General features: G+C 59.5%; 3 protein-coding genes across 6 annotated transcripts in view; 2 read left to right on the forward strand and 1 right to left on the reverse strand.

Annotated features, from left to right (window-relative positions):
* The window catches only part of GALNS (galactosamine (N-acetyl)-6-sulfatase), a 28,693-nt gene extending 16,926 nt beyond the window's left edge, over positions 1 to 11,767 (forward strand). The window contains exons 10-14 of the mRNA XM_025427098.3: positions 666 to 802; positions 1,682 to 1,784; positions 7,037 to 7,158; positions 8,919 to 9,036; positions 11,030 to 11,767. Coding sequence (XP_025282883.1) covers positions 666 to 802; positions 1,682 to 1,784; positions 7,037 to 7,158; positions 8,919 to 9,036; positions 11,030 to 11,116 — 567 coding nt within the window. The 3' untranslated portion in view covers positions 11,117 to 11,767. The remainder of the gene's footprint in view (positions 1 to 665; positions 803 to 1,681; positions 1,785 to 7,036; positions 7,159 to 8,918; positions 9,037 to 11,029) is intronic.
* A 320-nt stretch (positions 11,768 to 12,087) lies between these two features.
* Positions 12,088 to 14,480, forward strand: APRT (adenine phosphoribosyltransferase). Of its 3 annotated transcripts, XM_025427101.3 has the most exons (6): positions 12,088 to 12,247; positions 12,367 to 12,473; positions 13,502 to 13,635; positions 13,813 to 13,891; positions 14,126 to 14,172; positions 14,260 to 14,480. In XM_025427101.3, the coding sequence occupies exons 1-6, from the start codon at positions 12,168 to 12,170 to the stop codon at positions 14,266 to 14,268; spliced, it is 456 nt and encodes a 151-aa protein (XP_025282886.1). In that variant the 5' UTR covers positions 12,088 to 12,167; the 3' UTR covers positions 14,269 to 14,480. The 3 variants fall into 3 exon arrangements, with proteins under 3 accessions (XP_025282886.1, XP_025282884.1, XP_025282887.1); XM_025427099.3 differs by having other exon boundaries at positions 14,126 to 14,480; XM_025427102.3 differs by lacking the exon at positions 14,126 to 14,172.
* A 505-nt stretch (positions 14,481 to 14,985) lies between these two features.
* CDT1 (chromatin licensing and DNA replication factor 1) lies at positions 14,986 to 19,332 on the reverse strand. 2 transcript variants are annotated; one of them, XM_025427097.3, is made up of 10 exons: positions 19,023 to 19,332; positions 18,417 to 18,770; positions 18,185 to 18,339; positions 17,475 to 17,672; positions 17,259 to 17,404; positions 17,022 to 17,122; positions 16,530 to 16,682; positions 16,050 to 16,178; positions 15,777 to 15,978; positions 14,986 to 15,324 (listed from the first exon to the last, which is right to left on the reverse strand). In XM_025427097.3, exons 1-10 carry the CDS (start codon positions 19,251 to 19,253, stop codon positions 15,161 to 15,163), a joined length of 1,833 nt encoding a protein of 610 aa, XP_025282882.1. In that variant the 5' UTR covers positions 19,254 to 19,332; the 3' UTR covers positions 14,986 to 15,160. The 2 variants fall into 2 exon arrangements, with proteins under 2 accessions (XP_025282882.1, XP_025282881.1); XM_025427096.3 differs by having other exon boundaries at positions 16,494 to 16,682; positions 19,023 to 19,331.
* Positions 19,333 to 22,930: the final 3,598 nt, after the last annotated feature.

Consider the following 22,930-nt stretch of genomic DNA (forward strand, 5'->3'; position numbering starts at 1 on the left):
GAGTGCTCCTTTCCTTAGATTTGTCTTGCTGGTTGCATGGAGTTAGAGCATTCAGTTTGGGCCAAGGTCACCTAGAACATCAGTTGCCTGTCCAGTCTTTACCTATCCTCCTGTCAGCCTTGGCCAGCTGCCCCTTCTCATGCTGGAGGAGCTCCTCATGCTCTGGGCCTCACAGGCCTCTTTTTCCCACTGTGCTCTCACCTGATTTGGGAAATTCACAGTGGTTCAGTGTTAAAATAATGGTGACAGGTTCAGAGAGGGCAGGTCCACCAGGCTGGACCCCGCTGGCCTCTTCCTACACCATCTTCTCACTTCTGTCTGGTTCCGATTCATAGTCACCACAAAAACGAAGGCATGGGAACTAGGGATGGGACAGTTGGAATCCCCACTCAGCCCTAATGTCCCAAGAGTTGTGGCAGCTGCACACAAGCCAGCCGGACCTTTAAGGACCTGAGGGGCTCCAGGAGAGCCTGGAGCAAGTTGAGGCTGAAAAGGCAGGGTGCATGGAAAGGTGACAGGGCAAGGGTATGTACATGCACTGGAAGGGGTGTGATTGTGTGCCCCTTGCTGGGCAGCAGAAGGGCCTGTGCCTAAGGACCTGACCCCTGGCTGCCATCTAGTCAGGGCAGGGCATTTTGAGTGCACCTCCATTGTCATGCATTCAGGTGAGCCACCAGCTGGGCAGCATCATGGACCTCTTCACCACCAGCCTGTCCCTGGCAGGCCTGGCACCGCCCAGCGACAGGGTGATTGACGGCCTGGACCTGCTACCTGCCATGCTGGGGGGCCAGCTGACAGACAGGTAGGTTCCAGCTGGGCACTGGCCCCTGTACCACCTTTGGCCCTCCAGCACCAGGTGACAGCCAGACCTGGCTGACAAAGCAGGTTTCCTCCCCCAGCTGGCTTGGGGCAGAGGGAGGACATGAGGAGACACCCTGGGACTTTGTGGCTTGAGAGCATCCTGATGCATGAGCCCTGGTCCTCTGAGACCATTCGCAGCACCTAGGGCCTCTGGGCACATCCAGGTCTTGGTCTCAAGGTAGAAACACCTCCCTCCTGCCTGCAGCATCCTTCTGCCTCGGGCTGTTGGAAGGAGGACAGACCTGTCTGCCCAAGTGACCGGTGTCCAGACAGCTGGAGCCCGGCTCCATCCTGTGTCCATATTTGCTGGATTCTTCATGTCCCGACTCCACTGCTCCCCAGCTTGAGACAGCTGCTGTTTTGTTCAAACAAAATGAGTGTCATAGGCTTCTCTGAAGGATGTAAATTCTGAAATGTTGAGTTCTGTAGCCAGGAAAGGCACCCGTTGGCCTGGGAGCTACACAATTGCCTCGGCTGTAGGGCAGGGATGAGATTGCTTTGTTAGGTGTTTGTCGGCATTGCTTGTCTTTTCTGACTTGAAACCTGGCACAAGAGCTTGTTTCCTGGTGGGGAGGGGGTGTCAGAGATAGTGGTGTTCTTAGCAGGCTGTCTGCCCTGAGATGAGGCCAGGGCCGTTCTACAACTGCCACCAGCTTCGCCCCCAGGGGACCAACCATGGGGCTCACCCCTGGCAGCCTGGTGGACCCATTCACCTTTGTGCCAATGTGAGCTCAGCATGGTCATTTCTGTAAAATTTCAACATAACTGTGAGCCCACACGTTTCTTGTGTCACCTAACCCCATCCCTCCCTCCCTAACAGGCCGATATTCTATTACCGTGGAGACACACTGATGGCAGTCACCCTTGGCCAGTACAAGGCCCACTTCTGGACCTGGACCAATTCCTGGGAGGAGTTCAGACAGGTAAGGGGCTTGCGGCGCCGTGGACTGCACCCCCCACCATCCTGTCCAGAGCAGAGCAGCAGGTGGAGAGAACCAGAGGCCCCCACTAAGGGCTGGTGGCCACAGGAGTCTCACACTCACCACCTTTCTCACTCACCTGCCATAGGGAGAAGCTGGGAGTGACAGGGCATAGCTACAGGGACAGCTCCTTAGGACCCTGGACTCTCCCTACTGAGACATCCCGCAGGACAGGCTCTGACCCTACTCAGAGGCCTGGGGGACTCAGGTGAACCGATTTTCCTTCCTCTGGCCCCTCCTGTCCCAGTCCCACCTACTCTCACCTGGCCAGGTGCTCGCTGATCCCACCAAACAGCAGGTGCAGCATCTTCCTCCCAGCATCTGTCCTGGAGGCTGCGTGTGGCTTTCTCTGCTGCCCTGTCCTGCCCCTCCTGGGCCTCAGCCCCTGCCTCTTACAGGGCCTTCAGGGTGACACCCCCACCCCTCTGAGCATCCAGATCTCAGACACAAGTAAAGTTCATTAGTTGGAAAGAAGAGCAGTTTAGGTTAGCAAAGCATCTGAGCGCGAGGACGTGGTGTACCAGTCGGCATGCAGTCAGTTGCAGACTTAGAGGATCTGGTGCCCAAGCTGATGAGGCAAGTGGGCCTGGCTGTGGGCACACCCGTACCGATGCCCAGACCCGGTGCCTCGTGTGGATGAGGGGCCACTGCCCCAGGCACGCAGTCAGAGCCCAGTGCCCAGGACAGTACACTTCCTCCCCGTGCCCAGCACATGTCCCCAACTGGCCGTCAGGAGCAAGAGCTGGCAGCAGGTGAGCTTAGCTGGACTGTTGCTTCTCTTCTGCTTTCTGACACCTGGAGTGAACCCAGAGGAGTGTCCTGTGGGCCCCCAGACTCACTGTGGTAGCAGTACCCAAGCTCTCCCAGAACACAGTTAGCAAAAAGCATGGCTGAGCCCTGTCCTCTGGCTTTTTCTCTTAGCCTTGGGCTCCCTGAATATGAGCACCCGTCCCCTCCTCTCCCTGCGTCCAGGGCTCCCGCACCTGCTCTTCTTCCCCACCTTTGTTCAGGTACGTCAGCCAACCTGAGCACCTGGCAGCCCACCTCCTGTCAGACAGGGCTGCGTGCAGTTTGCCCTTCAGGTGCTCAGAGGTTGAGAGGTCATAGGAGGCCCTGAAAACCCAGACCCTGGCAGTACAGGGCTGGGGCAGCTGTATGGCCTCACTTCTCCCTCCCCACCGCCCCTCCTGTGACAACGCATGTCTCCCGGGCCATCTCCAGTCCCATTGTTGGCTGCTCGAGGGTCCTAGTGGACAGGAGCAGCTGGGGTTCCAGAAGCCGCTCAGGCCTCCCATGGCTCCCTGGTTCTCCAGGCTCTTGGGACTTCTTGGGGCCTGGTCCCATCAGCCCCGGCCCAAATGAGACCCGTCCCAGCTTCCCACCCAGGCTGAAACTGAGAAGAGCTGGGGGAGCCTCTTTCAGATAGGGTATCAGAAGAGTCTGGAAGGTTCTGCAGGTAGAGCAGCTCCCTGTGTGACCTTTTCTGACTTGACTGTGTGCTAGGGCCAGGAAGGGTCGGGAGAGGACACTTCAGCACACCCCGGCGGGGCCACTCTGCGGCTAGTGAGTGCTCCCTCCTCTTGTCCAGAGGCCAGGAGATGCGCTCCCGCCCCCCAGGGCTGTCTGTGGCAGCTCCCAGGTTGGTCTGCTCTGCACTGCTGCTGAGGTCTTGGGAGATAAAGCACAGGGTTCTTGTCTCTCCCATGTGTAGACATCAGGAGCGTCTGTCCCTGGGAGGCAATGGCCCCGACACAAGATGGCCGAGTGGGCTCACACAGGGGCTGCCCACACCACTGTGCCGATTGCCCTTCCCCCTCCAGGGGTCAGGGTGGCTGAGGGAATGTGTTAGTGGGGCAGGGCCCAAGAAGTAAGGGCAACAGCGTCCCTGTGGCCACCGACCACCCCCTCGAGCACTGAGCATCAGCAGGATTTAGGTCTACCTCTTCCCAGCCCTTCCAGAGGGCTCCCATGCTAGGGCCTGCTATGTTCAGAAGCTCCTGGGGCTGCCCAGCTAGGGCAGGCTCACCACCTGAAGGAGGGGCCTGGGGGTGTGTTTCAGCGGGGAATGGAGGTCTGTGATCCCTGGGGATCACCCACATGGACCCTATTAGCAGTGTACAAGCTGTACTCACGTCCCTGGGGCCCACCTACATCCTAGGTCAGGCTTTCCCACCCCACCCCAAGGCCAGCTGAGCAGGGGAGGGATCACTGTTCCTACAGGTGTGTGACCTTGCCACCGCAGGGACTGGCCGAGGCTATGGCAAGAGCCATGTGCAGTGTGGGGTGCAGCAGGAGCCACGTACAGGTGTGCATGTCCGGATCACGTCCCACACATGTTAGCCTAAGAGCAGGGCTCCAAGGGCAAGGGCTGAGGAGGGTCAGGTGTGCCCTGCTCCCTGCTCCCCATTCTGCAGCTCTGCACAGGGCCCCAGCTTTGAGGGAATGGGGCCACATGGGGCAGGCGCAGCCTCCCTCACAGGACGGAAGGGGAATCCTGTGCTAATTAGCAGGGTCTTAATTAAATAGGGTTATTTGATTTGCATCCAAATGATGATTTGCATGCTCTCTCGAGACCTCGAGCTGCCAACGTTTTCATGCCAGGGATGATGATCTCTCCCATTGTTGAATCCATACGTATGCTGCAACACTTCTGCTCCCAGGAGGTCAGGGGTAACCCGCTGTGGAACCCACTTGGGCCTCCGTTATTCACTGCCCTCTGCATCTTCAATTCTCCGTATTTTTCCAGCCACTGACTTAGGAATCACAGCTCAGTGCAGATAAATGGAATGTCATGGGTTTCCAACCACCCTGCTTTCTTGAAAGGCAGAATGTTGACGGCCCTGCTGACCAGCTGCTTGTGGCACACACAGAGAGGGTCGGAGCAGGCTGCCGGTTGACTACACTGGTGCCTACAGAAAGCCTTCCAGGTGCTCATGGTGGAGAAATGAGTGGCACAAGCGTGTCACCCAGCTCACAGTTTTGGGGTTCATGGGCACAGGTCACGGCCACCTCTCCAGACCTGTCCTGTGTTGGCTGAAGCCTGGAGCCCAGCTGCCCAGGGCCCTAGGGTTACCAGTGCAGCAGGATCCCCTGGGGATCCTATCCTATCCGCCAGGTAGCCGGCATTTCTGGGGGGGGCGGGGCCATCCCAGCACCAGGACCACTCACGCACCCTGACTTCCCTTTTCATTATTTTTTAAGATTTTTTTTTAATTTTTATTTTATTTATGATAGGCACACAGTGAGAGAGAGAGAGGCAGAGACACAGGCAGAGGGAGAAGCAGGCTCCATGCACCGGGAGCCCAACGTGGGATTCGATCCCGGGTCTCCAGGATCGCGCCCTGGGCCAAAGGCAGGCGCCAAACCGCTGCGCCACCCAGGGATCCCTAAGATTTTTTTTATTGGAGTTCAGTTTGCTGTCATATAGCATAACACCCAGTGCTCATCTCACCAAGTGCCCCCCTCAGTTCCAATCACCCAGTCACCCCAACCCCCCACCCACTTCCCCTTCCACTACCCCTTGTTCATTTCCCAGAGTTAGGTGTCTCTCATGTTTTGTCACCCTCACCGATATTTTCACTCATTTTCTCTCCTTTCCCTTTATTCCCTTTCACTAATTTTTATATTCCCCAAATGAATGAGGCCATATGATGTTTGTCCTTCTCCCATTGACTTATTTCATTCAACATAATACCCTCTAGGTCCCTCCACGTCGAAGCAAATAGTGGGTATTTGTCATTTCTATTGGCTGAGTAATACTCCATTACATAGGTAGAACACATCTTCTTTATCCATTCATCTGTCGATGGGTACCGAGGCTCCTTCCACAGTGTAGCTATTGTGGACATTGCCGCTATAATCATCGGGGTGCAGGTGTCCCGGCGTTTCACTGCATCTGTATCTTTGGGGTAAATGCCCAGCAGTGGAATTGCTGGGTCGCATGGCAGCTCTATTTTGAACTCTTTGAGGAACCTCCACACAGTTTTCCAGAGTGGCTGCACCAGTTCACATTCCCACCAACAGTGCAGGAGGGTTCCCCTTTCTCCACATCGTCTCCAACATTTGTTGTTTCCTGTCTTCTTAATGTTCCCCATTCTCACTGGTGTGAGGTGGTATGACATTGTGCTTTTGAGTTGTGTTTCCCTGATGGCCAGTGATGCGGAGCATTTTCTCATGTGCGTGTTGGCCATGTCTATGTCTTCCTCTGTGAGATTTCTGTTCATGTCTTTTGCCCATTTCATGATTGGATTGTTGGTTTCTTTGCTGTAGAGTTGAATAAGTTATTTAGAGATCTTGGACACTGGCCCTTTATCTGACGGGTCATTTACAAATATCTTCTCCCATTCTGTGGGTTGTCTTTTAGTTTTGTTGAGTGTTTCTTTTGCTGTGCGGAAGCTTCTCATCTTGATGAAGTCCCAGTGATTCATTTTTGCTTTTGTTTCTCTGGCCTTCATGGATGTATCTTGCAAGAAGTTGCTGTGGTGGTGGAAGGGGAGGAGGGCAGGGGGAGGGGGTGAATGGGTGACTTCCCTTTTCAGATGCAGCTCAGAAGCTGCCCCCACCAGGAACCCTGAGGGCAGGGGTGGCCTGGGGAGGAAGGGGGTAGTGGGAGCGCTGGCCACACGTCTGTCTCAGTCCTAGCCTGTTCCCCGGCACTTGGGCCTCCCGTTTCTTCCTGGCCTCCGAGGAGGCTGCAGGAGTCTGACCAGGTGGGGCAGCTTTGCCCTGGAAGTTAATTAAGGTCAAGCTGCCAATATGGGCTAAAATAGTTTATTTATTTTAAGTAATAATCTTTTTTTAAGATTTTTTTTTTTTTTTTTTTGTAACCAATCTCTACACCCAAGGTGGGGCTCAAACTCACAACCCTGAGCTCAAGAGTTACATGCCCCACCAACAGAGCCCGCCGGGCGCTCCTAACATATTTTAAAGAGATTCATCTCTCCCCACCCAAAAAAGGGGGCCAGCGTGGTACAAGAATACAGGCCTGATGGCTCTGCAGCTCTGAGCCTGAGGCATTGGAAAGACACCGTCCTCCATCATGCTTGGCCCTCGCATGCTCACTCAAGCATCCTGGGATGCAGCACACAGCCATGAGATGGACTGGCCTGCCTTGCGGAGTTCATGGCCACTGCTTCCTGGGCTCCCAGGGTGTGGGCACACATGGCACTCACTGCCCTCCTGGCCTCTTGTTTCAGGGCATTGATTTCTGCCCTGGGCAGAACGTCTCAGGAGTCACCACCCACACGCAGGAGGAGCACACGAAGCTGCCCCTAATCTTCCACCTGGGACGAGACCCTGGGGAGAGGTTCCCCCTCAGGTGAGCCAGGGTGCCAGGAAAACCCTGGCTAGGCCCCATTAACTGCAGGCACACACTAGGGGGTTGGTATTCCCAGAGAGTCACATGCATGCCTTGAGCTTTGGAGACCCGTAAAAACACCAAGCAAAGCATGGGTCCTCCTGCCCCAACAGGTCTGCAGCGCCTGTCCTCTGGTGTCCGCCTCTGCCCTGGCCTGCCATCCATGTCTCCCACTCCACTGGTCTCTGTGACCCAGTCACATGACCCCCACCCCACGCTGCCTTCGGGGGTAGCTGCTGTGGGGGTTTGAGAGTCGGGGGTGTGGGGTAGACGAGAACCACTGTATGTGGCAGGAAGCCCCAGCCTGGAAAGACCCACCCTGGGGCTTCACCCTCCCGGTCTGGCCACCCAGAGTACTCAAGACACATCCTGGGACCTTTGTCCAGCTTAGATGCCCAGGACTGTGGGAAGGAAACAGATGTCCCCCACACCTGCATCCACTAACTCATCCATGGTCTTACTGGCAAGAGGGACTTTGTGGGGGTAATTAAGATGAAGGTGGAAATGAGGTTGTCCTGGAGTAGGGTGGCCCCAAATTCAATGAGAGTATCCACAGGAGGCAGAAGACAGGCCACAGACACAGGGGAGAGGCCACAGGAAAACAGAGGCAGAAGTGGAGCCTCTGAGAGGGGGTGCGTTTCTGCCTGGGTCTCAGACTCTGGCCTGCAGAACTGGGAGGGAAGAGATTCTGCTTGTCTAAGCCCCAGTCTGTGGCCATTTGTTACGGAGGCTCCAGGACACTCACGGGGGGAGGCTGGGAGCCCCTCGTGGTCTGGAACCCAGAGGCAGGTACAAGTGTGGTCAGGAATCAGGCTGAGCTGGGAGGAGGTTGGGAGGAGGCAGTCCAAGCCCTCCGCCTGCCCCTGGAAGTAGCTTCATAGCCAAGACCCAGCAGGACCACAGGAGCAGGTGGCAGGGCCATTTCTGGAGGTGCCATGTGCTGTCCCTCTGCCTACCAGCTGCCTGACTGGCCCCAGGATCACCCAGAGCTTACACATGGCAGCCCTGGTGCCCATGCTCCAGACAAGGAGACCCAGACCTAGGGTGGGACACGGTTCTGGAAAGAAGACCCAGCTCAGGAGGGTTCCCAGCTCAGGAGGGTTCCCACATGCACTTGCACCACGGCCCTGAGACTGCTGAACACAGCTTATGCCCTGTTCTTCCCAGTGCCTTTGGCTGCAGAATCGGGTGAAGACTCCACACAGGCCTCCACACAGGCCTCGAGACAGGCTTTGAAAAGCTTGCAGGTGGTGTGTGCTATGAGCACAGCCTACAGGACACGGTGGAGGGTCTGCTGAGCGGGGCAGAGCTGGGAGAGGCACCGTTACAGGCCCAGAGACCAGAGTGAGCAAGACAGGACCAGCTGCTCCTGCTACACAAATCTGGGCCAGAAGGCCCGAGAAATTGGCAAGGCCCCAGGAGCCTGTAGAGATCTGGGTCTGCTCCAGGGTACCCTGACCCTGGCGGTGCCCCCGGCGGTGCCGGCCAAGGCTCAGGGCCTGAACAGCGAGGCAGGAGTCCTGGCCACTGTGCCTGCAGCCCCGTGCGTGGGGAGTGTTCCCGAGCTGCACACCTGCCCCTGGGCAGGACCCCCACTGTGCATAGAGTGGTGGGGGGCTACTGTCTGGCATCTCCATCAGGGAGGGGTCCCTCATCCCCAAGGCCCCTTCCCAACCTGCCTGGGCCTCCCTACCTCAGTGACCTAACACTCTTGCTTCTAGTTTTGCCAGCACTGAGTACCTGGATGTCCTTCAAAGGGTCACCCCCGTTGTCCAGCAGCACCAGAAGACCCTGGTCCCTGGACAGCCCCAACTCAATGTGTGTGACCGGGCAGTCATGGTAAGTGGTTGACGTGCCACGGGCTGCCGATGTGGGGAGGGTGTCCCCAGGGCTACATGAAGTCTGCACACCCCAGATCATCACCCATATTTTCAACATGGAGCAGTCTAGGGTTGCAGCAGGTTCTGGCAGCTGAGGCAACCCCTGGGCAGTGGGGCAGGAGTCCAGCAGACAGCACGCTTTCAGAGGCTGCTGGGGCTACAGGCTAGAGCCCCGCTTCCCTCCTGCTGCCCTGGTGCAGACCTGGTGTGGGGGTGGGGGAGGGGCTTGACTCCTCTGCGGGTGCTGGATAAGCCACACCCATGTGGGGTGCGCACACGTTTGATGGCCTGAAGGTCTCATCAGGGACACATGCACCCCAGAACCCACCGAGCACTCTCAGGATGGTTTAGCCTGGCTTCCCAGCCTAACAGCCCCTCCCCCAAGCACCCCATCCCCCAGACCTGCCCTGTAATTTTGAGAATAGCTAAGCACCTTTGAAGCTGCTTTGTGGAGTCCAGCCTGCTGGTGGGGGGAGGGGGGAGTCAAAGTGTTGCGTGGGGTGGACGGGGCGTGGAGGGGGTGTGCCAGGAAAATAGAGTCGGGCATTGGAAGCATTTTCCTGGTGCTAAGCATGATTAAAGGGCGGGCAAGGCTACCTCATTAGCCAGGGCCACCACACCTTGGAGCCTCGTGTCCTGAAGCTCCGTATGGAAGACATTGGGGGCAGAAGCCAGCAGGGGTTGTCTGGGTGCTGAACTCACAGCAGTGGCACAGGAAGAACCCTGGTTCAGGACCTCAGGTGCCTTGATCCCTGGAGCCTGAGAGCACTCCGCCCCTGGCCCAGGGAGGAGCCCCTGATGCCCACTCCAAGCCCTGCCTTTAATCTTCCTGTGAAAGCAAGCTATCCCCAAACCCAAGTTCCTCCTAGGTCAGCAAATGCACTGCAGGCCCAGGCTGGGTCTCTAGGTGGCCACGTCCTTTCCCGCCCTCCCTTGGGCACCGTGGGGACTGTCACAGCTGACTGACCCCTGGACCCGGAAGGAGTGCAGGACACCCCCCTCTCCATCCTGTAAGCAGCCTGGAACAGTGTGGACTGGCCTCCACACTTCAGAGTGAGCACTGCCACTGGAGCGCTGCATGATTTACATGGGTGTGAACGTGGTGGGTGCACGTGTGTGCAAAGCCCTTTGTCCTCACCATACCTGGAGGAAGGAAAGGTCCTGCCCTCTGCCCTCTACCCTCCTCGCACATGAACCCCTGCCAGCCCAGCCAGGATGAGGATTTGGTATGGTGTACTCTGGTCTCTGACAAGATCAGCCCTGCAGTCAGTCACAGCCCTTGAGCCCCAGCCAGCTGTCCTGCTGCACACCAGACACCCGGCTCTCCCTGCCCCCCCAGATGGGTAGATGGGCCTCAGAATCTGTATTGTGCACACACCCTGTCATTTTGCTCTGCCTCAAAGGTTGAGAACAGTTACCTTATCCAAAATTTGCCCTGCCCCCATGACTGGCCCCACCCTGCAGGAGCCATCAGTGCCATGTGATGCCATCCACAGTAGGAGAGAGCTTCACCCGGGACTCTCCCTGCTTTGATACCCTGATGCAGTAACAGCCTCTGGCCCCCTCTCAGGGGAGTGCCCCCAGGGTGATTCTGAGTCTCCCTGCCAAGGCACAGGGATGTGCATGAATCTGTCTCTGGTGCCAGGAGAAACAGGGCTATATAGAGTAAGTGTGCAGCCGAGGGGCTGTACCCCATAGAGCCACTGCAGAAGCCAGCCAGCTCTCCCCAGCTGACAACCAAAGAGCTTTCTATGGAGGATCTTGAGCAGGTTGTGAGCAACCTCCTGGGTCAGCCTGTCTTGAAAAGTGGCGCTACAGCAGGGGCAGGCAGCAGCCTGGCCGCAGCTCCTTCCCTGGGCCCTGAGGCCAAGGAGGACAGGGACAGGGCGGGAGTCTGCAAAGCCCAGAAGTGTTAGAATAACTTCATGTTCTCTCTTAATTGTCATTGCCAGAACTGGGCGCCCCCAGGCTGTGAAAAGTTAGGGAAGTGCCTGACGCCCCCAGAGTCCACCCCCAAGAAGTGCTCCTGGCCCCACTAGCAGTGGCCTGATCCGCTCAGGCCAGGCCTGGGCTCTGCCCCTGGGCCCACCAGATCCTGCAGGGAGAAGGACTCTAGCCCCAGGGCTCCCATGCTGGAAGAGCCCCAGCTGCCCTCTGCCCTGCCCATGCCAAATGGACCTCATCTGCACCCCTGCGGGACCTGCACGGCTACTGGTGCCCAAGACCTGGCCCCGGAGCTTCGGAACCCTCTTGCTGGCCTGCCGACCTCTTATGTGCTGGGTTCCATCCCAGGACCTAGAGGGCCCGCCTGTCCTGCATTGGCCCCTTGGCCCTATGCAGAGGCCCCCTGCACCCCACGATGGTGGGTTGTGACTGGGGAGGGGATCTTGGCCACAGCCAAGGAAGGCCTCCCCGGCCCCGGGGGAACGGAGGGCACCTTGGATTTCCCACTTTCCTAAGGATCCGGACCCCGGGACCCCGGGGGTAAGCGGTGCCTCAGCTGCCCTGCCAACCCTCTGCCCCTGGGCTCCAGCGGGTGTTTCCTGCTGACCCTCCGCGCCCCCACTCCGTACGGGGCGGGGGGTGGGGATCTTCGTGTCTCCGCACTGATGCCGATGCCACAGCTGCGTCCTTGTAATACTGGGGAGATGACGAAGGAGGAAGTAGAATAAAGCATTCGAATAAAGTAACGAGCATTTTCGGTGGTTTTCTTTTAAGAGCTGCATTTCGCGGAAGTTGGCGTCGGGAGAGTGCGCCGGGGTGCGATCGCGGGGTCCCGCCCCGAGGCCCCGAGGAGGCGGGGCGTGGCGGCGGCCCTAGCACCCCTCCTCCCCGACTCTCCCTCGGGGCCCCGCCCGGCCCGCCTAGGCCACCCTCGGCGGGGACGCTTGTTCAGGGTACAGGGAAACCCTCGCGTCTCCACCACCCCGGCACCCGAGATTCGGTGAAATACGGTAGCCCCGCAAGCGGCCCGCCCCGCCCCCGCGGCCCCGCCCCCCGCGCAGGCGCAGAGCAGCCCGCCCGGCCCGCCCCGGCGTGCGCCCGGCGCAGCTTGCGGCCCGCGGTTCGCCGACGCGCGGTGGCTTGGCGATGGCGGACCCCGAGCTGCAGCTGGTGGCGCGGCGCATCCGCAGCTTCCCGGACTTCCCCGTCCCGGGGGTGCTGTTCAGGTGCGGCTGGGCCAGCCACGTGGGCCGCGCGGACGGATGGGCGGGGCGGGGCGGGGGCGTGAGCGGGGCCCGGGCCCGACCCCTGGGCTCACACGGCCTAACCTAACCTCGCCTGCCAGGGACATCTCGCCGCTCCTGAAGGACCCCGACTCCTTCCGCGCCTCCATCCAGCTGCTGGCTAGCCACCTGAGGAAGACCCACGGCGGCAAGATCGACTACATCGTGGGCAAGTGGGCGGGCGCCTGAATCCCGGGGTCCCCCCTCCCGGCGACCTGGCCGCCCCCTGCCGCTGCGTGCCCCAGGACCCCCTCCCGGCGACCTGCCCGCCCCCCGCCTCCGCCGTGCCCCAGGACCCCCCCTCGCGACCTGGCCGCCCCCTGCCGCTGCGTGCCCCGGGCATACCCCCCTAGTCCCGCCCGCCCCCTGCCGCCGCAGGGGTGTCCCTCTCCCCTGAACAGAGCGCACACTGGAGGGGCGCCCAGCGTTTGCTTGGGGCCAGCTCTCAGGGGACAGGCTGGGCACTGCATCAGTGTTTAGCCGGTGACCCCCCCCCCTCCCCGGACTGTAAGGAACACCTGCTGCACCTCCCCTCCAGCCTTGGTGGCACAGCCCAGGCCCAGGTCACCCCCTTCCCCCACCCCAAGTCCCAGGTCCTCAGCCCTGGACACGTGGAGACCGGGCTGACTCTCCCAGGGTGTGTCTGGCCAAGAGTCCACTAGGCCAAGAATGGTGGTGTACCCCTTCTGCAGTGTAGACTGAGCTGTGGGTCCTCCCCCAACATGGGGCTTCAGGGAGCACCCCGGCAGGTCTTGGCCTTGCATGAGCCCCATCCCCTGGCCCTCCCAGGTGGGGGCCCTGCACTTTTCCTTTCGGGCAGATGCATCTTTGAAGGATGCTTAAGGGGCATCTGGGTCTGTTCTATAGTTACTTGTTCCCCAGATACCTGAGGCAGCACTATGGGGAGAAGACAGGTAACAACCCAGCAGCCGCACAGCTCCTTGCACCCCCAAACAGGATACACCTCTTCTGTGGCCCCAGCTCCCAATCTGCCCATCAGCACCCAGCAGTCCCTGCACTTGGTACTGGGTCAATGTCCTCAAGAGGATGGATGCCACTGCCTTTCTGGCTGGAGCCAACAAACCTAGGAGCCTGCTGTCTTTGCAAAGGCTTCCTGTCCTTTCCTAGTATGGGCCCATGGGGCTCTTCATGCTGCTGGGCCACACTGCCCCTTGACACCCCAGCTCTTGCCAACAGGCCTGGACTCCCGAGGCTTCCTGTTTGGCCCCTCCCTGGCCCAGGAACTCGGCTTAGGCTGTGTGCTCATCCGAAAGCAAGGGAAGCTGCCCGGCCCCACCGTGTCGGCCTCGTACACGCTGGAATACGGCAAGGTGAGTGGGCTGGGAATGGCCATGGTTGTTGCTCAGTTTGCATCTGGGAGACCAGGCTGGCTCACACAGCCGAAGAACCAGGGTCCAGACTGGCCTCCGGTCTGTTCCCTCCGAGGCTCTGCACACCAGGGGCATCCCCGGAGATGTGCAGACCATGTTTCTGCTTCCTGTCCACAGGCTCAGCTGGAAATCCAGAGAGATGCCCTGGAGCCAGGGGAGAAGGTGGTTGTCGTGGATGATCTGTTGGCCACTGGAGGTGAGGGTCTCCCCCTAGCAAAGAGGACCTGGTACTATGGCTGCTAGGGTAGAAGAATGTGCCCCGCCACGGGAGTGGGAGCAGAAGTGGACTGGGGCCCAGCACTCTACAGTTTACCAGGGAGCACCAAGACCCTGCGTGGGCAGTTGGGAGCCTCGTTACCTACCCACCCCCTCCCCTGGCTGGATGGCCCCAGCTAGGCAGGGCCTCATTCTTGCCCCCTGCTGACCCTAGGAACCATGCGCGCAGCCTGTGAGCTGTTGGGCCAACTGCAGGCCAAGGTACTGGAGTGCGTGAGCCTGGTGGAGCTGACATCACTGAAGGGCAGGGAGAAGCTGGACCCTGTCCCCTTTTTCTCTCTCCTGCAGTATGAGTGATGGGCCCCAGCCTGGCAGATGGGAGTTCCAACTTGGTGGCTGGCTGCTGGGGGACACCGGCCATCTGCCTGCACTTTTGTAACGGTTTTGTACAGTTGCCTTGTTCCAGTGCCTGGGCCACCTTCAGGGCCCTTCTGGCAGGTTCTGGAAGTGCCAAGCCCCAGCAGCTCCACGTACAAACACAGAGAGGATGAATAAACTATTTTGCTACACTGGCTGCTCTTCCTCCAGGTGCCGGGGAGGAGTGGGATCTGGGCCGGGGGGGCAAGGACGTGCAGGAATCCCACCTGGCAGGTTGGGCGGGCCTGTCTGTGGTACTGTCCTCAGCCAACTGTCTTATGTCCTTAGAAGGAGCAGAGACTGGGTGCCGCCCAAACTGCTTTCTGGTTGCTGCTCTCACAAGTCCAGCACCTTTTCTTAGGGTTCTAGACACTGGAAGTGTTGGTCAGTTTTGACAGGTCTAGTTCCTTCCAGAGGCTCCAGGAACACCACGTCCTTGGCTTCCAGAGCCTTCCCTCCATCCTCAGAGCCAGTGGCCTACCACCCTGGTCTCGCAGCCTGCCTGCCTCTTACAAGGATCTAGGGGGGCACCAAGCCCACGGGATCACCCTGGATTCCTACGTGGACGTCTAGGGGGTGTCAACTGCCTGGCCCAGTGACCACAAGGCCACCTCTCCCATACCCCACTTTTCTACACACCCAACAGCCAAGACAAAGTCCCCAACAGAAACCAGTTTAATGACGATACGCTGCTCTGGGGTAGGCCTACCATCCACACTGGCCAGAAAGCCTGGTGGGGAGTGCAGAAGGGAGGAAAGTGCATCGTGTTCCTAATGGGAGTAAAATGGACACAGCGGGTGGGCCAGGAGCCTGAGGCCAGTGTCCGCAAGGCTCACAGTGCTGCCTCTGCAAGGGCAAGGTGGGCAAGCCTCATGATGACACCTGCCAGGTCAGCAGCCTTGTCCAGCTTGATGTAGGTGTCTGTGCGGATGTGGTGGAGGCTAAGCCAGTCGGGTAGCAGCTCAGAAAGGAGCCGTATGTGCTTCTCCATCTCTCCTGCAGACAGGGGATATGTGAGGCTGGGGTGTGTACATAGCTAAGTGGTGCTAACCCCAGGGGACGGGTACCCAGCCCTGTCAGCAGGCCTTCCCGATGCCCAGTGTTTGTTCTAGCCCCTACCACGCTGGTCTGTATGAGTAGATGGGGAAGGGGACCCAGAACAGCCTCGCTGAAATGCTGAGCTCCCCCCAATGAGCCCCAGGCCAGCCCCCATCCCCAAGGGGGAGCCACCCCTGGCTTGGAGGGAATTGAATTCCCGTGGGGCTGCAGCGGGGACTGGCTGGGTCATAAGGGTAGAGGCTGGAGATGACCCCAAGAGCACTGTGCCCACCCAGTCCACAACACAGATGCTCCAAACACATCAGGGGGCAGGTGGCAAATCCACGGCGCCCACCCTCACCCAGGATTCAGGGATGCGGAGAGGGCCCAGCCCCAACCCCTGCACACACCGGGGTTCATGGCTGCAGGGTAGCTGCCCACCATCCTGCTGCAGGCCACCTCCATGGTGAGCGCAGGCTTACGCTCGGACACAAAGATGCTGCGCAGCACGCGGGCCAGCTCGGGCAGCCGCTGCAGCCGTTGCAGCCGCTGCTCCTGCTCTGGGTTTCGGGTCATCTGCGCCAGCTGCTTCTGTGCCTCCTTGCAGCGGATCTACAGGAGCCCGGGAACAGTCAGTGGAAAGCCACCCCCATGGCCCTCCTTCCAAGACCCCAAACACTCACCCTCTCTAGCAGGTCCTGGGACACCCCCTTCAGGGTCGCAGGTGGGGTGACCGGCAGGGCAGGGCTGGGGGCCCCAGGGCTGCTAGGCTTGGTCGTACGCAGAGCCAGGTCACTCAGGGCCTTTTCCATCTGGGGCAGGGCAAAGAAGAGAAATGAGAAGCCTTCTCCCATCCACGTAGACACTGGTCTGTGAGGAGAAGCCTTCTCCCATCCACATGGACACTGGTCTATGAAGAGAAGCCTTCCCCCGTCCCTGTGGACACTGGTCTGTCTAGCCCAAGCTCGCCCTGTGCATCAGGGCAAATAATCGCTGCCCCAGGGCAAAGCTAGCCAGCAGGGAGGGCACATCCCACCCCCACGAAGTGCGTGGCCAAGGATGGGGCTGGTCGGTGCCCACGTGGAGGCTGGACTGCCCTGCCCCTATGATCCCTGACACAGTCTCACCCTGGGTGACATGAGGCCGCGGGCACGAGCCAACACCTCTTGTGCGGTGGCCACCTTCTCCGTGGCAGGTGGCCGGGGCAGCTCAGCCGGCTCGATGTCAGGTACTTCGTCCACATTGAAGCGTGGGTGCCAGCGTGTCAGCCGCTCCTCAGGCACCACCATGGGAGGGTTCAGGGAGGCCAGGAAGGCCTGTGTGAAAAGGGAGTAGAGGGTACTGGGTGACCCTGGGCACATTCGCTGGGGCCCTGTCCCTGCCGGATGACTTCAGGTAACTTCCTGCCCCTCTCTGCTCTGGGTGCTCCGCAGGGCCAACGGCACCCACTGAACCCATCACAAACCTCCTGGAGCCTGAGGCTGCCCTGCCAAGCTCCTCACCCTCACCCAGCTGGGCACCCACCCTGTAGGAGGCAGCAGAGGAGGAGTTCAGCCTCTCGAGAAGGCCTGTGTCCTGCAAGTTAAGACTAAGAGCTACAGGAAGGGCTGGGGCACTGGAGGAGGGCACACTTCCTACGAGAACCGCCCACTCACCCTGTGATGCTCCCGTACGCGCTCCACCAGATTCTGGCTGAAAACCTGCCGGCGCTGCAGGAGGTGTGAGGCCGTGAGCTGGGGAGCCGCACTGCCAGCCTCTGTGGGAAGGGTTCAGGCCTGAGCCCCCAGGCCGGGCCAACCCAGTCACCCAGCCCCTAGACCACATGTCTCATCGACAGTCCCTGGCAGAGAAACAGGCTCAGAGCTGCGTGGACCTGGCCACAGCACACTCACCCTGGTCCAACACTGGCTCGATGGTAAGCTGGTAATCAGATCTCTTAATGCCATCCTTGAAGGTGGGGATGTTGCGCTCCTGGCGGAAGCGATAACAAGCAGGGTACACAGTTCTGATCTGGCCCACGTTGCGCTCCTCAAAGCGCCTATAGGAAAGGTGCTGGGGTCAGAGCGCACCGGGCAGGGCGAGGCCCCCACCCCCTGAGGGCCACTCACTTGCGCATCATGTCCTGGACACCCTGCTTGACTTTGGCAAAGGTCACGGTCTCAGAGCGGTTGTAGAGCATGCCCACGATGGTGTCCATGCTGCGGAACATCTCTGCCAGCACCTGGTACTTGTACGGCAGCACGAGGCCTGGGGGCCCCGGCTGCGCCAGGGCATGGAAGCGCTGGTAGGCAGGTGCCTTCTCTCCACTGCCAGGGAGGGAGCCAGGCCTCAAGAGAAGCACCAGACCCACACCCCTCCCACGCCAATGGCAGGCAGGCAGGGTGGCCAAGGAGACCCCAGAGCCAGGGCTTGGAAGCCTCTCCCATGCCACACCACAGAGCAGTTCTCAAAGCCCCCGCATGCCCCATCTACCAGTCAAGAGCATGACTGAGATGGAGGCAGAATGTGCAGCTTCAAACCTGGCTCTGCCAGGTCTTGTCTGGTCACCTAGAAAGTCCTGGGCCCCCCCAACCCTGGCTTCTTTATCTCCAAGAGGCACATGATGACCACAGGGAGGACAGCCTGTGGCCAGAACTGGCAGCATCTCACAGAAGCCAGGGCGCAGAGCTAGCAAGGGGCAGGGCGGGGATCTGAAGGCCTGTCGATGGATTCTATGGAAGGGGCAGTCCCCCCCCCAGCCCCCGCCCAGCCCTGTCCTGCCTTTGCTCCCACCAGCCTAGCCTTCCCTCCGCAGCCCAACCACCCACCCAGGACTCACCACGCCCCTGCTGGGTGCCCCTGGTCCTTGGGGACGCTGGATTCCCCAGCATCCTTCCTCTGGGCACCTGCCCTCAGCTTCTGGGCCCGAGCCCCAAGCTCCCGTGCCCGCTGCAGACACGACTTGAGCTCAGAAAGAGTGACTTTTGAGGAGGCCTGTGGACACAAGATGCTATCAGCTGGCCAGTCACACCCACACCACTCTACCTCCCCCGCCCTGGGTCCAGCCTCACCCTGCTCTCCTGGGCAGCCAGGCGATGCAGCCGACCTGCTGAGAGAGGGGCCTGCTCTGGGGAGCCAGGGACAGCCAGGGCAGCTGGGGCAGGTGGGGCAGCAGGGACATCTGAGGCGTCAGGGACAGCCGGGGCAGCCAGGGCAGCCAGGTCAGTTGGAGAGCCAGGGTCAGCAGAGCCACCCGGGGTGTCAGGGACAGCCGGGGCGGCCAGGGCAGCTGGGTCAGATGGAGAGGCAGGGTCAGCAGAGTCATCCGGGACGTCAGGGACAGCCGGGGCGGCCAGGGCAGCCGGGTCAGAAGGGTCAGAAGAGTCCTCCGGGGCGTCAGGGACAGCCGGCGCCGGACGGGAGGCCTGGAGGGCAGGACCCCAGAGGTGAACGAGGGCTCCTACTTCCCCAGCTAGCCAGAAGGGGCGCTGCCGGCGCCAACGCGGTTCTGCCGCAGTCCAGCCCGAGGCCCTGACCCCTGGTCGCCCACCCTGGCCGCCAGGCCGGACATCTAGCCGCCCCTCCGCCCGCACCTTGGCGCTCGGTTCTCAGGGCGGCCCCAGCAAGCCGGCGCCCTGCTGTCTGCGCAGACCCCCCCGCCTCGGTTTCCCCCTCACCGCGTCCGCCGGCAGCCGCAGCCTCCGGCGCGCGGGGGGCGCGGGGCGGTCGCGCGCAGGCTCGGCGGGCGGGCGGGGGCGCTTGCGGCTGCTGCCGGGGGTGCGGACCCGGGCGCGGAGCGCGGGCTCGGTGGGGCTCGGGGTGCGCCAAGCCGCCTTGGTGCGCGGCCGGGAGGCATGGGGCCCGGGGCGGCGGCGCGCGAAGAAGTCGGTGAGGCGGGGCTGTGCCATGGCGCTTGCAGGGACTGGAACCGCGACCCGGAGGGACGGAAGTCGTGCCGCGCTCCGCGCCGATTTTCCCGCCGCGCCTGGCCCCGCCCCCCGCGGGCGGAACCATCGGGCCGGGGGCTGGGGGGGCAGGAGATGGACGCGCCCGGGCGCATGCGCACTGACGCTCGCGCATGCGCCGTCGGCGGCCCTTTCTACGAGTCTCGCGGCACGCGGGCTAGTTCCGCCCCCGCCCCCGCCGGACACGGGTACGTCGCCGTCCGGGCCGCGCGGGTCCTCTCGGTGGGTAGAGGTGACCGCAGCAGCGGTTGGCGATGGAGGAAGCGGGCAGCTGAGCCCTTGCTTCGGAAACGTGCAAGATCGTGGCGCTGTGGTGGCAGCACAGATTGTAGGCACAGCCTCCCGAGACCCCCGGGAACGAAGCTCTGGCTCGCAGCTGCTCATCAGGGGGAGGCAGCTGTCCTCTCTCCCGTGCCTGGTTTCACAGTTAGAATGGAAACACCTGGTCTTGGAGAGTTAGAGCCGCTGGATCTAACCACAAGTGATTTCGGGATCTGCACCCAGCCCCTGCCCTCTGTAGACAAGCTGATGAGCGGGAGGCCTCCCCAGAGCCTCCAGAATGCTAGCACGTTCCCACCAGCGTCCCATCTGCCTTCCCACCTGCCCACCCACCCGCCTGGAGCCAGAGTGCAGGCTAGGCTCATGCCGCCCCAGGAGAGCTGTGTGAAGTGATGGGAGGCAGAGCCCACTTCGGAGAAGACTCCCTGCCTGCCTGGCCACCACATGGCTGTGTGCTCTGAGTGTGCCCTCCCGGCCACACACACGAAGGGGACACCTGGGAGGGAGATGGTCACGCAGTGCTGTGTCCTGGCCAGCTCCCCGGGGTGCTCTCCTGGCGACAGAAGCAGGCCGTAGGAGGCCCTGAGGTTAGCTGAACCCTGGAAGGACCCTTCACAGGGATCTTTTAGGATCTGAACGTGAATCTAAAATGTATGTCTCAGGAGCGCCTGGGCAGCTTGGGGTGAAGCATCTACCTTCAGCCTCAGGTCACGATCTCAGGGTCCTGGGGTCCAGCCCCACGTTGGGTTCCCTGGCCTCCCCCTGCCCCTCCCCCCTGCTTATCTGCGTTCTCTCTCTCTCTCTCTCTCTGTCAAATAAATAAAATCTTAGGGATCCCTGGGTGGCGCAGCGGTTTGGCGCCTGCCTTTGGCCCAGGGCGCGATCCTGGAGACCCGGGATCGAATCCCACGTCAGGCTCCCGGTGCATGGAGCCTGCTTCTCCCTCTGCCTGTGTCTCTGTCTCTCATTCTCTCTCTCTGTGACTATCATAAATAAATAAAAATTAAAAAAAAAAAATAAAATAAAATCTTAAATAAAATGTGCCTGTCCCATATGGAATGAGGCAAAGTCTGGGGACTTAACAGTACTGCCTTCATTCACTCACCACAACCAGCCAATGGGAGAGGGCATGCCTTACCACAGGAACCTGGGGAAAACTCCAGGGCTCTGGCCAGTGTCCACACCATTGCACGGTGTCTGGCCATGCCACTCTTGGTTTTAATGTCACTCCCGGTGAGTAGGCCTTTTTGGGGTGACTTAAGCCTTGTGGGCAGCTCCTTCTTAGAAAATTGTCTACCCACCTACAATGATGGAGTTCATCAGCCACCTCTGCAAGGTGTTACCCCCACCTTCCAGTCACAGCTGATTGGATGGGAGATACACAGCTGAACCAATCAGATCCTCTCCTGGGACACAAGACTGGAGTTGGAATCACCCTTCTGTCACCTGTGGTTGTGGGAAGTGAGATGGAGTAGGACAGCCACCTTCTACCATGGATGTGGACACAGAGATAGTGAGCAAGGAACCCTGTGACCCCAGGACAGTCATCCAGACACAGCAGCTGACTCAGATAGTTTTTAGTGGTCTCTCGTTTGTTCTCACAGGAGCCCCCCAGCCTGTCATGATGGCCCAGGTTTATATGAAGCAGTCTCTAGCCACACACACACACACCCCCATACCTCTGCATCTTTGGCTTAAAGTGCCTCTCAGAGTTTCTATTTCTTCCAACCCGAGGAGGTTGGATATAGTATTATCATAATAATATAGTATTATTATACTATAATAAAAGTATAGAGCCTAGAATAAGGGAAGTGAAAGCCCTTCTCTGCTCTGTTCTGCCCCAGCTCCACCAGAAGTGTCATGTTAGGGGATGTGAAGAGGATGGAGCCCGGCTACAATGCCTTCAGGAGAACGAGAGACCAAATAACAAAGGAGCTAGGACCTTTGTTTGTGGATATTCACCCTGGAGAAGCCAGGAGATTGGGGACTGTGCTTTCATTCGTGTGGTCACCAGTATTTACTGAGTGTGTCCACTGGGAACCTGGCTGTCAAAGGCCTAGTGCAGGCAGGGCCACTGAGGGTCTGCTCTGGACCAGGTTGAGAACAAAACAGATGAGGCCCCTGCTCTCAAGGAGGTCACATTTTACTGGAGAGAGACAAATTAGTTTTATTAAAAAACAGTTTCAGATAAAGAATATGAGATGGAGTGACTGGGGGAGCCACTTTAGATCTGAGGGTTCAGGGAGGCCTCGTGGAGAAGATGACACTGAATGGCAAGAAGGAGCGGCCACGGGAATATCTGAGGGAGAACCGAGTAGAGAATACAATCCAGACCACCACCAGCATCATTGTCATTTTAACCACACTCTCAAAAAATGACTAGAGTTGCAGTCAGTTCTGAGTCTGAGTTACAGCCGTGTCACTAGAAGCCATCCCACCCCCTGGTCTGCTACCGTAGCACATGCCCCACAGGAATGATGGCATCTTAACCACTCTGTCCTAATCCCATTTGCACTAACAACTACCACCCAAGAGTGTGCAGCACCTGATCACTTTCAAAGCCGCTTCACAAAACAATAATAGATGGACTCTACTCAGGTGTGCCGCGTGCTGGCCCAGTTCCCCGTAATTGGAATGCCTTCTCTCTCTCACCCTCAGAGAAAACCTACAAGCCATGCTCCATTTGGGGATGAAGAAGCCAAGACTTGCAGGGCATAAAGCTAGCGCACCGGGGTGCCAGTTCTGCAAGCCCACCTCTGTCTCTGTCGGCCTCTCCTCCCCAAGAGACCTGACCAGAGCTGGAGATTTATGGTGGAATTCAGGTTTTAGGTGATTTCCTGGGTTCCCCAGAGAGCCTGTCACCTGGAGCTTTTCATGGTCTTAGCTTATAATGTGATGTGCACAGCGAAATCCAGAGGCAGCTTGACCTTCAGTGAAGACACTTGGGTCTCAGCAAGGATCAGCCTGCAGTGTGCTCACCGTCCAACAGACAAGATGGGACAAATGGGAGGGTGGAGAAGCTGCTGCTGCCCACGGGCTAAGTGACCTAGGAGGTCTCTTCTCCTCCTGAGCCTCACATCCTCATCCTATTCAAGGGGACCTCACAGAATATGCTCTCAGCAGAGCCCTGGGAAGGCAAATGTAGCAGCAAGCTCCGGTATGACAGTGACACTGCCAACAACACACCTGCTTTCAGAGTCTATCAGGGTGGGGACAGGGCACACTGTGTCTTGATCCACATGTGAGTGTCCAGAGCACCATCACCCGACACAAATGTGGTGGGAGCCACAGGGGTAGTTTTACTTTTCTTGTAGCTACGTTAAGAAAGAAAAATCAGGTAA

Source organism: Canis lupus, chromosome 5 (genome assembly GCF_003254725.2).
Source record: "Canis lupus dingo isolate Sandy chromosome 5, ASM325472v2, whole genome shotgun sequence".
Lineage (NCBI taxonomy): Eukaryota > Metazoa > Chordata > Mammalia > Carnivora > Canidae > Canis > Canis lupus.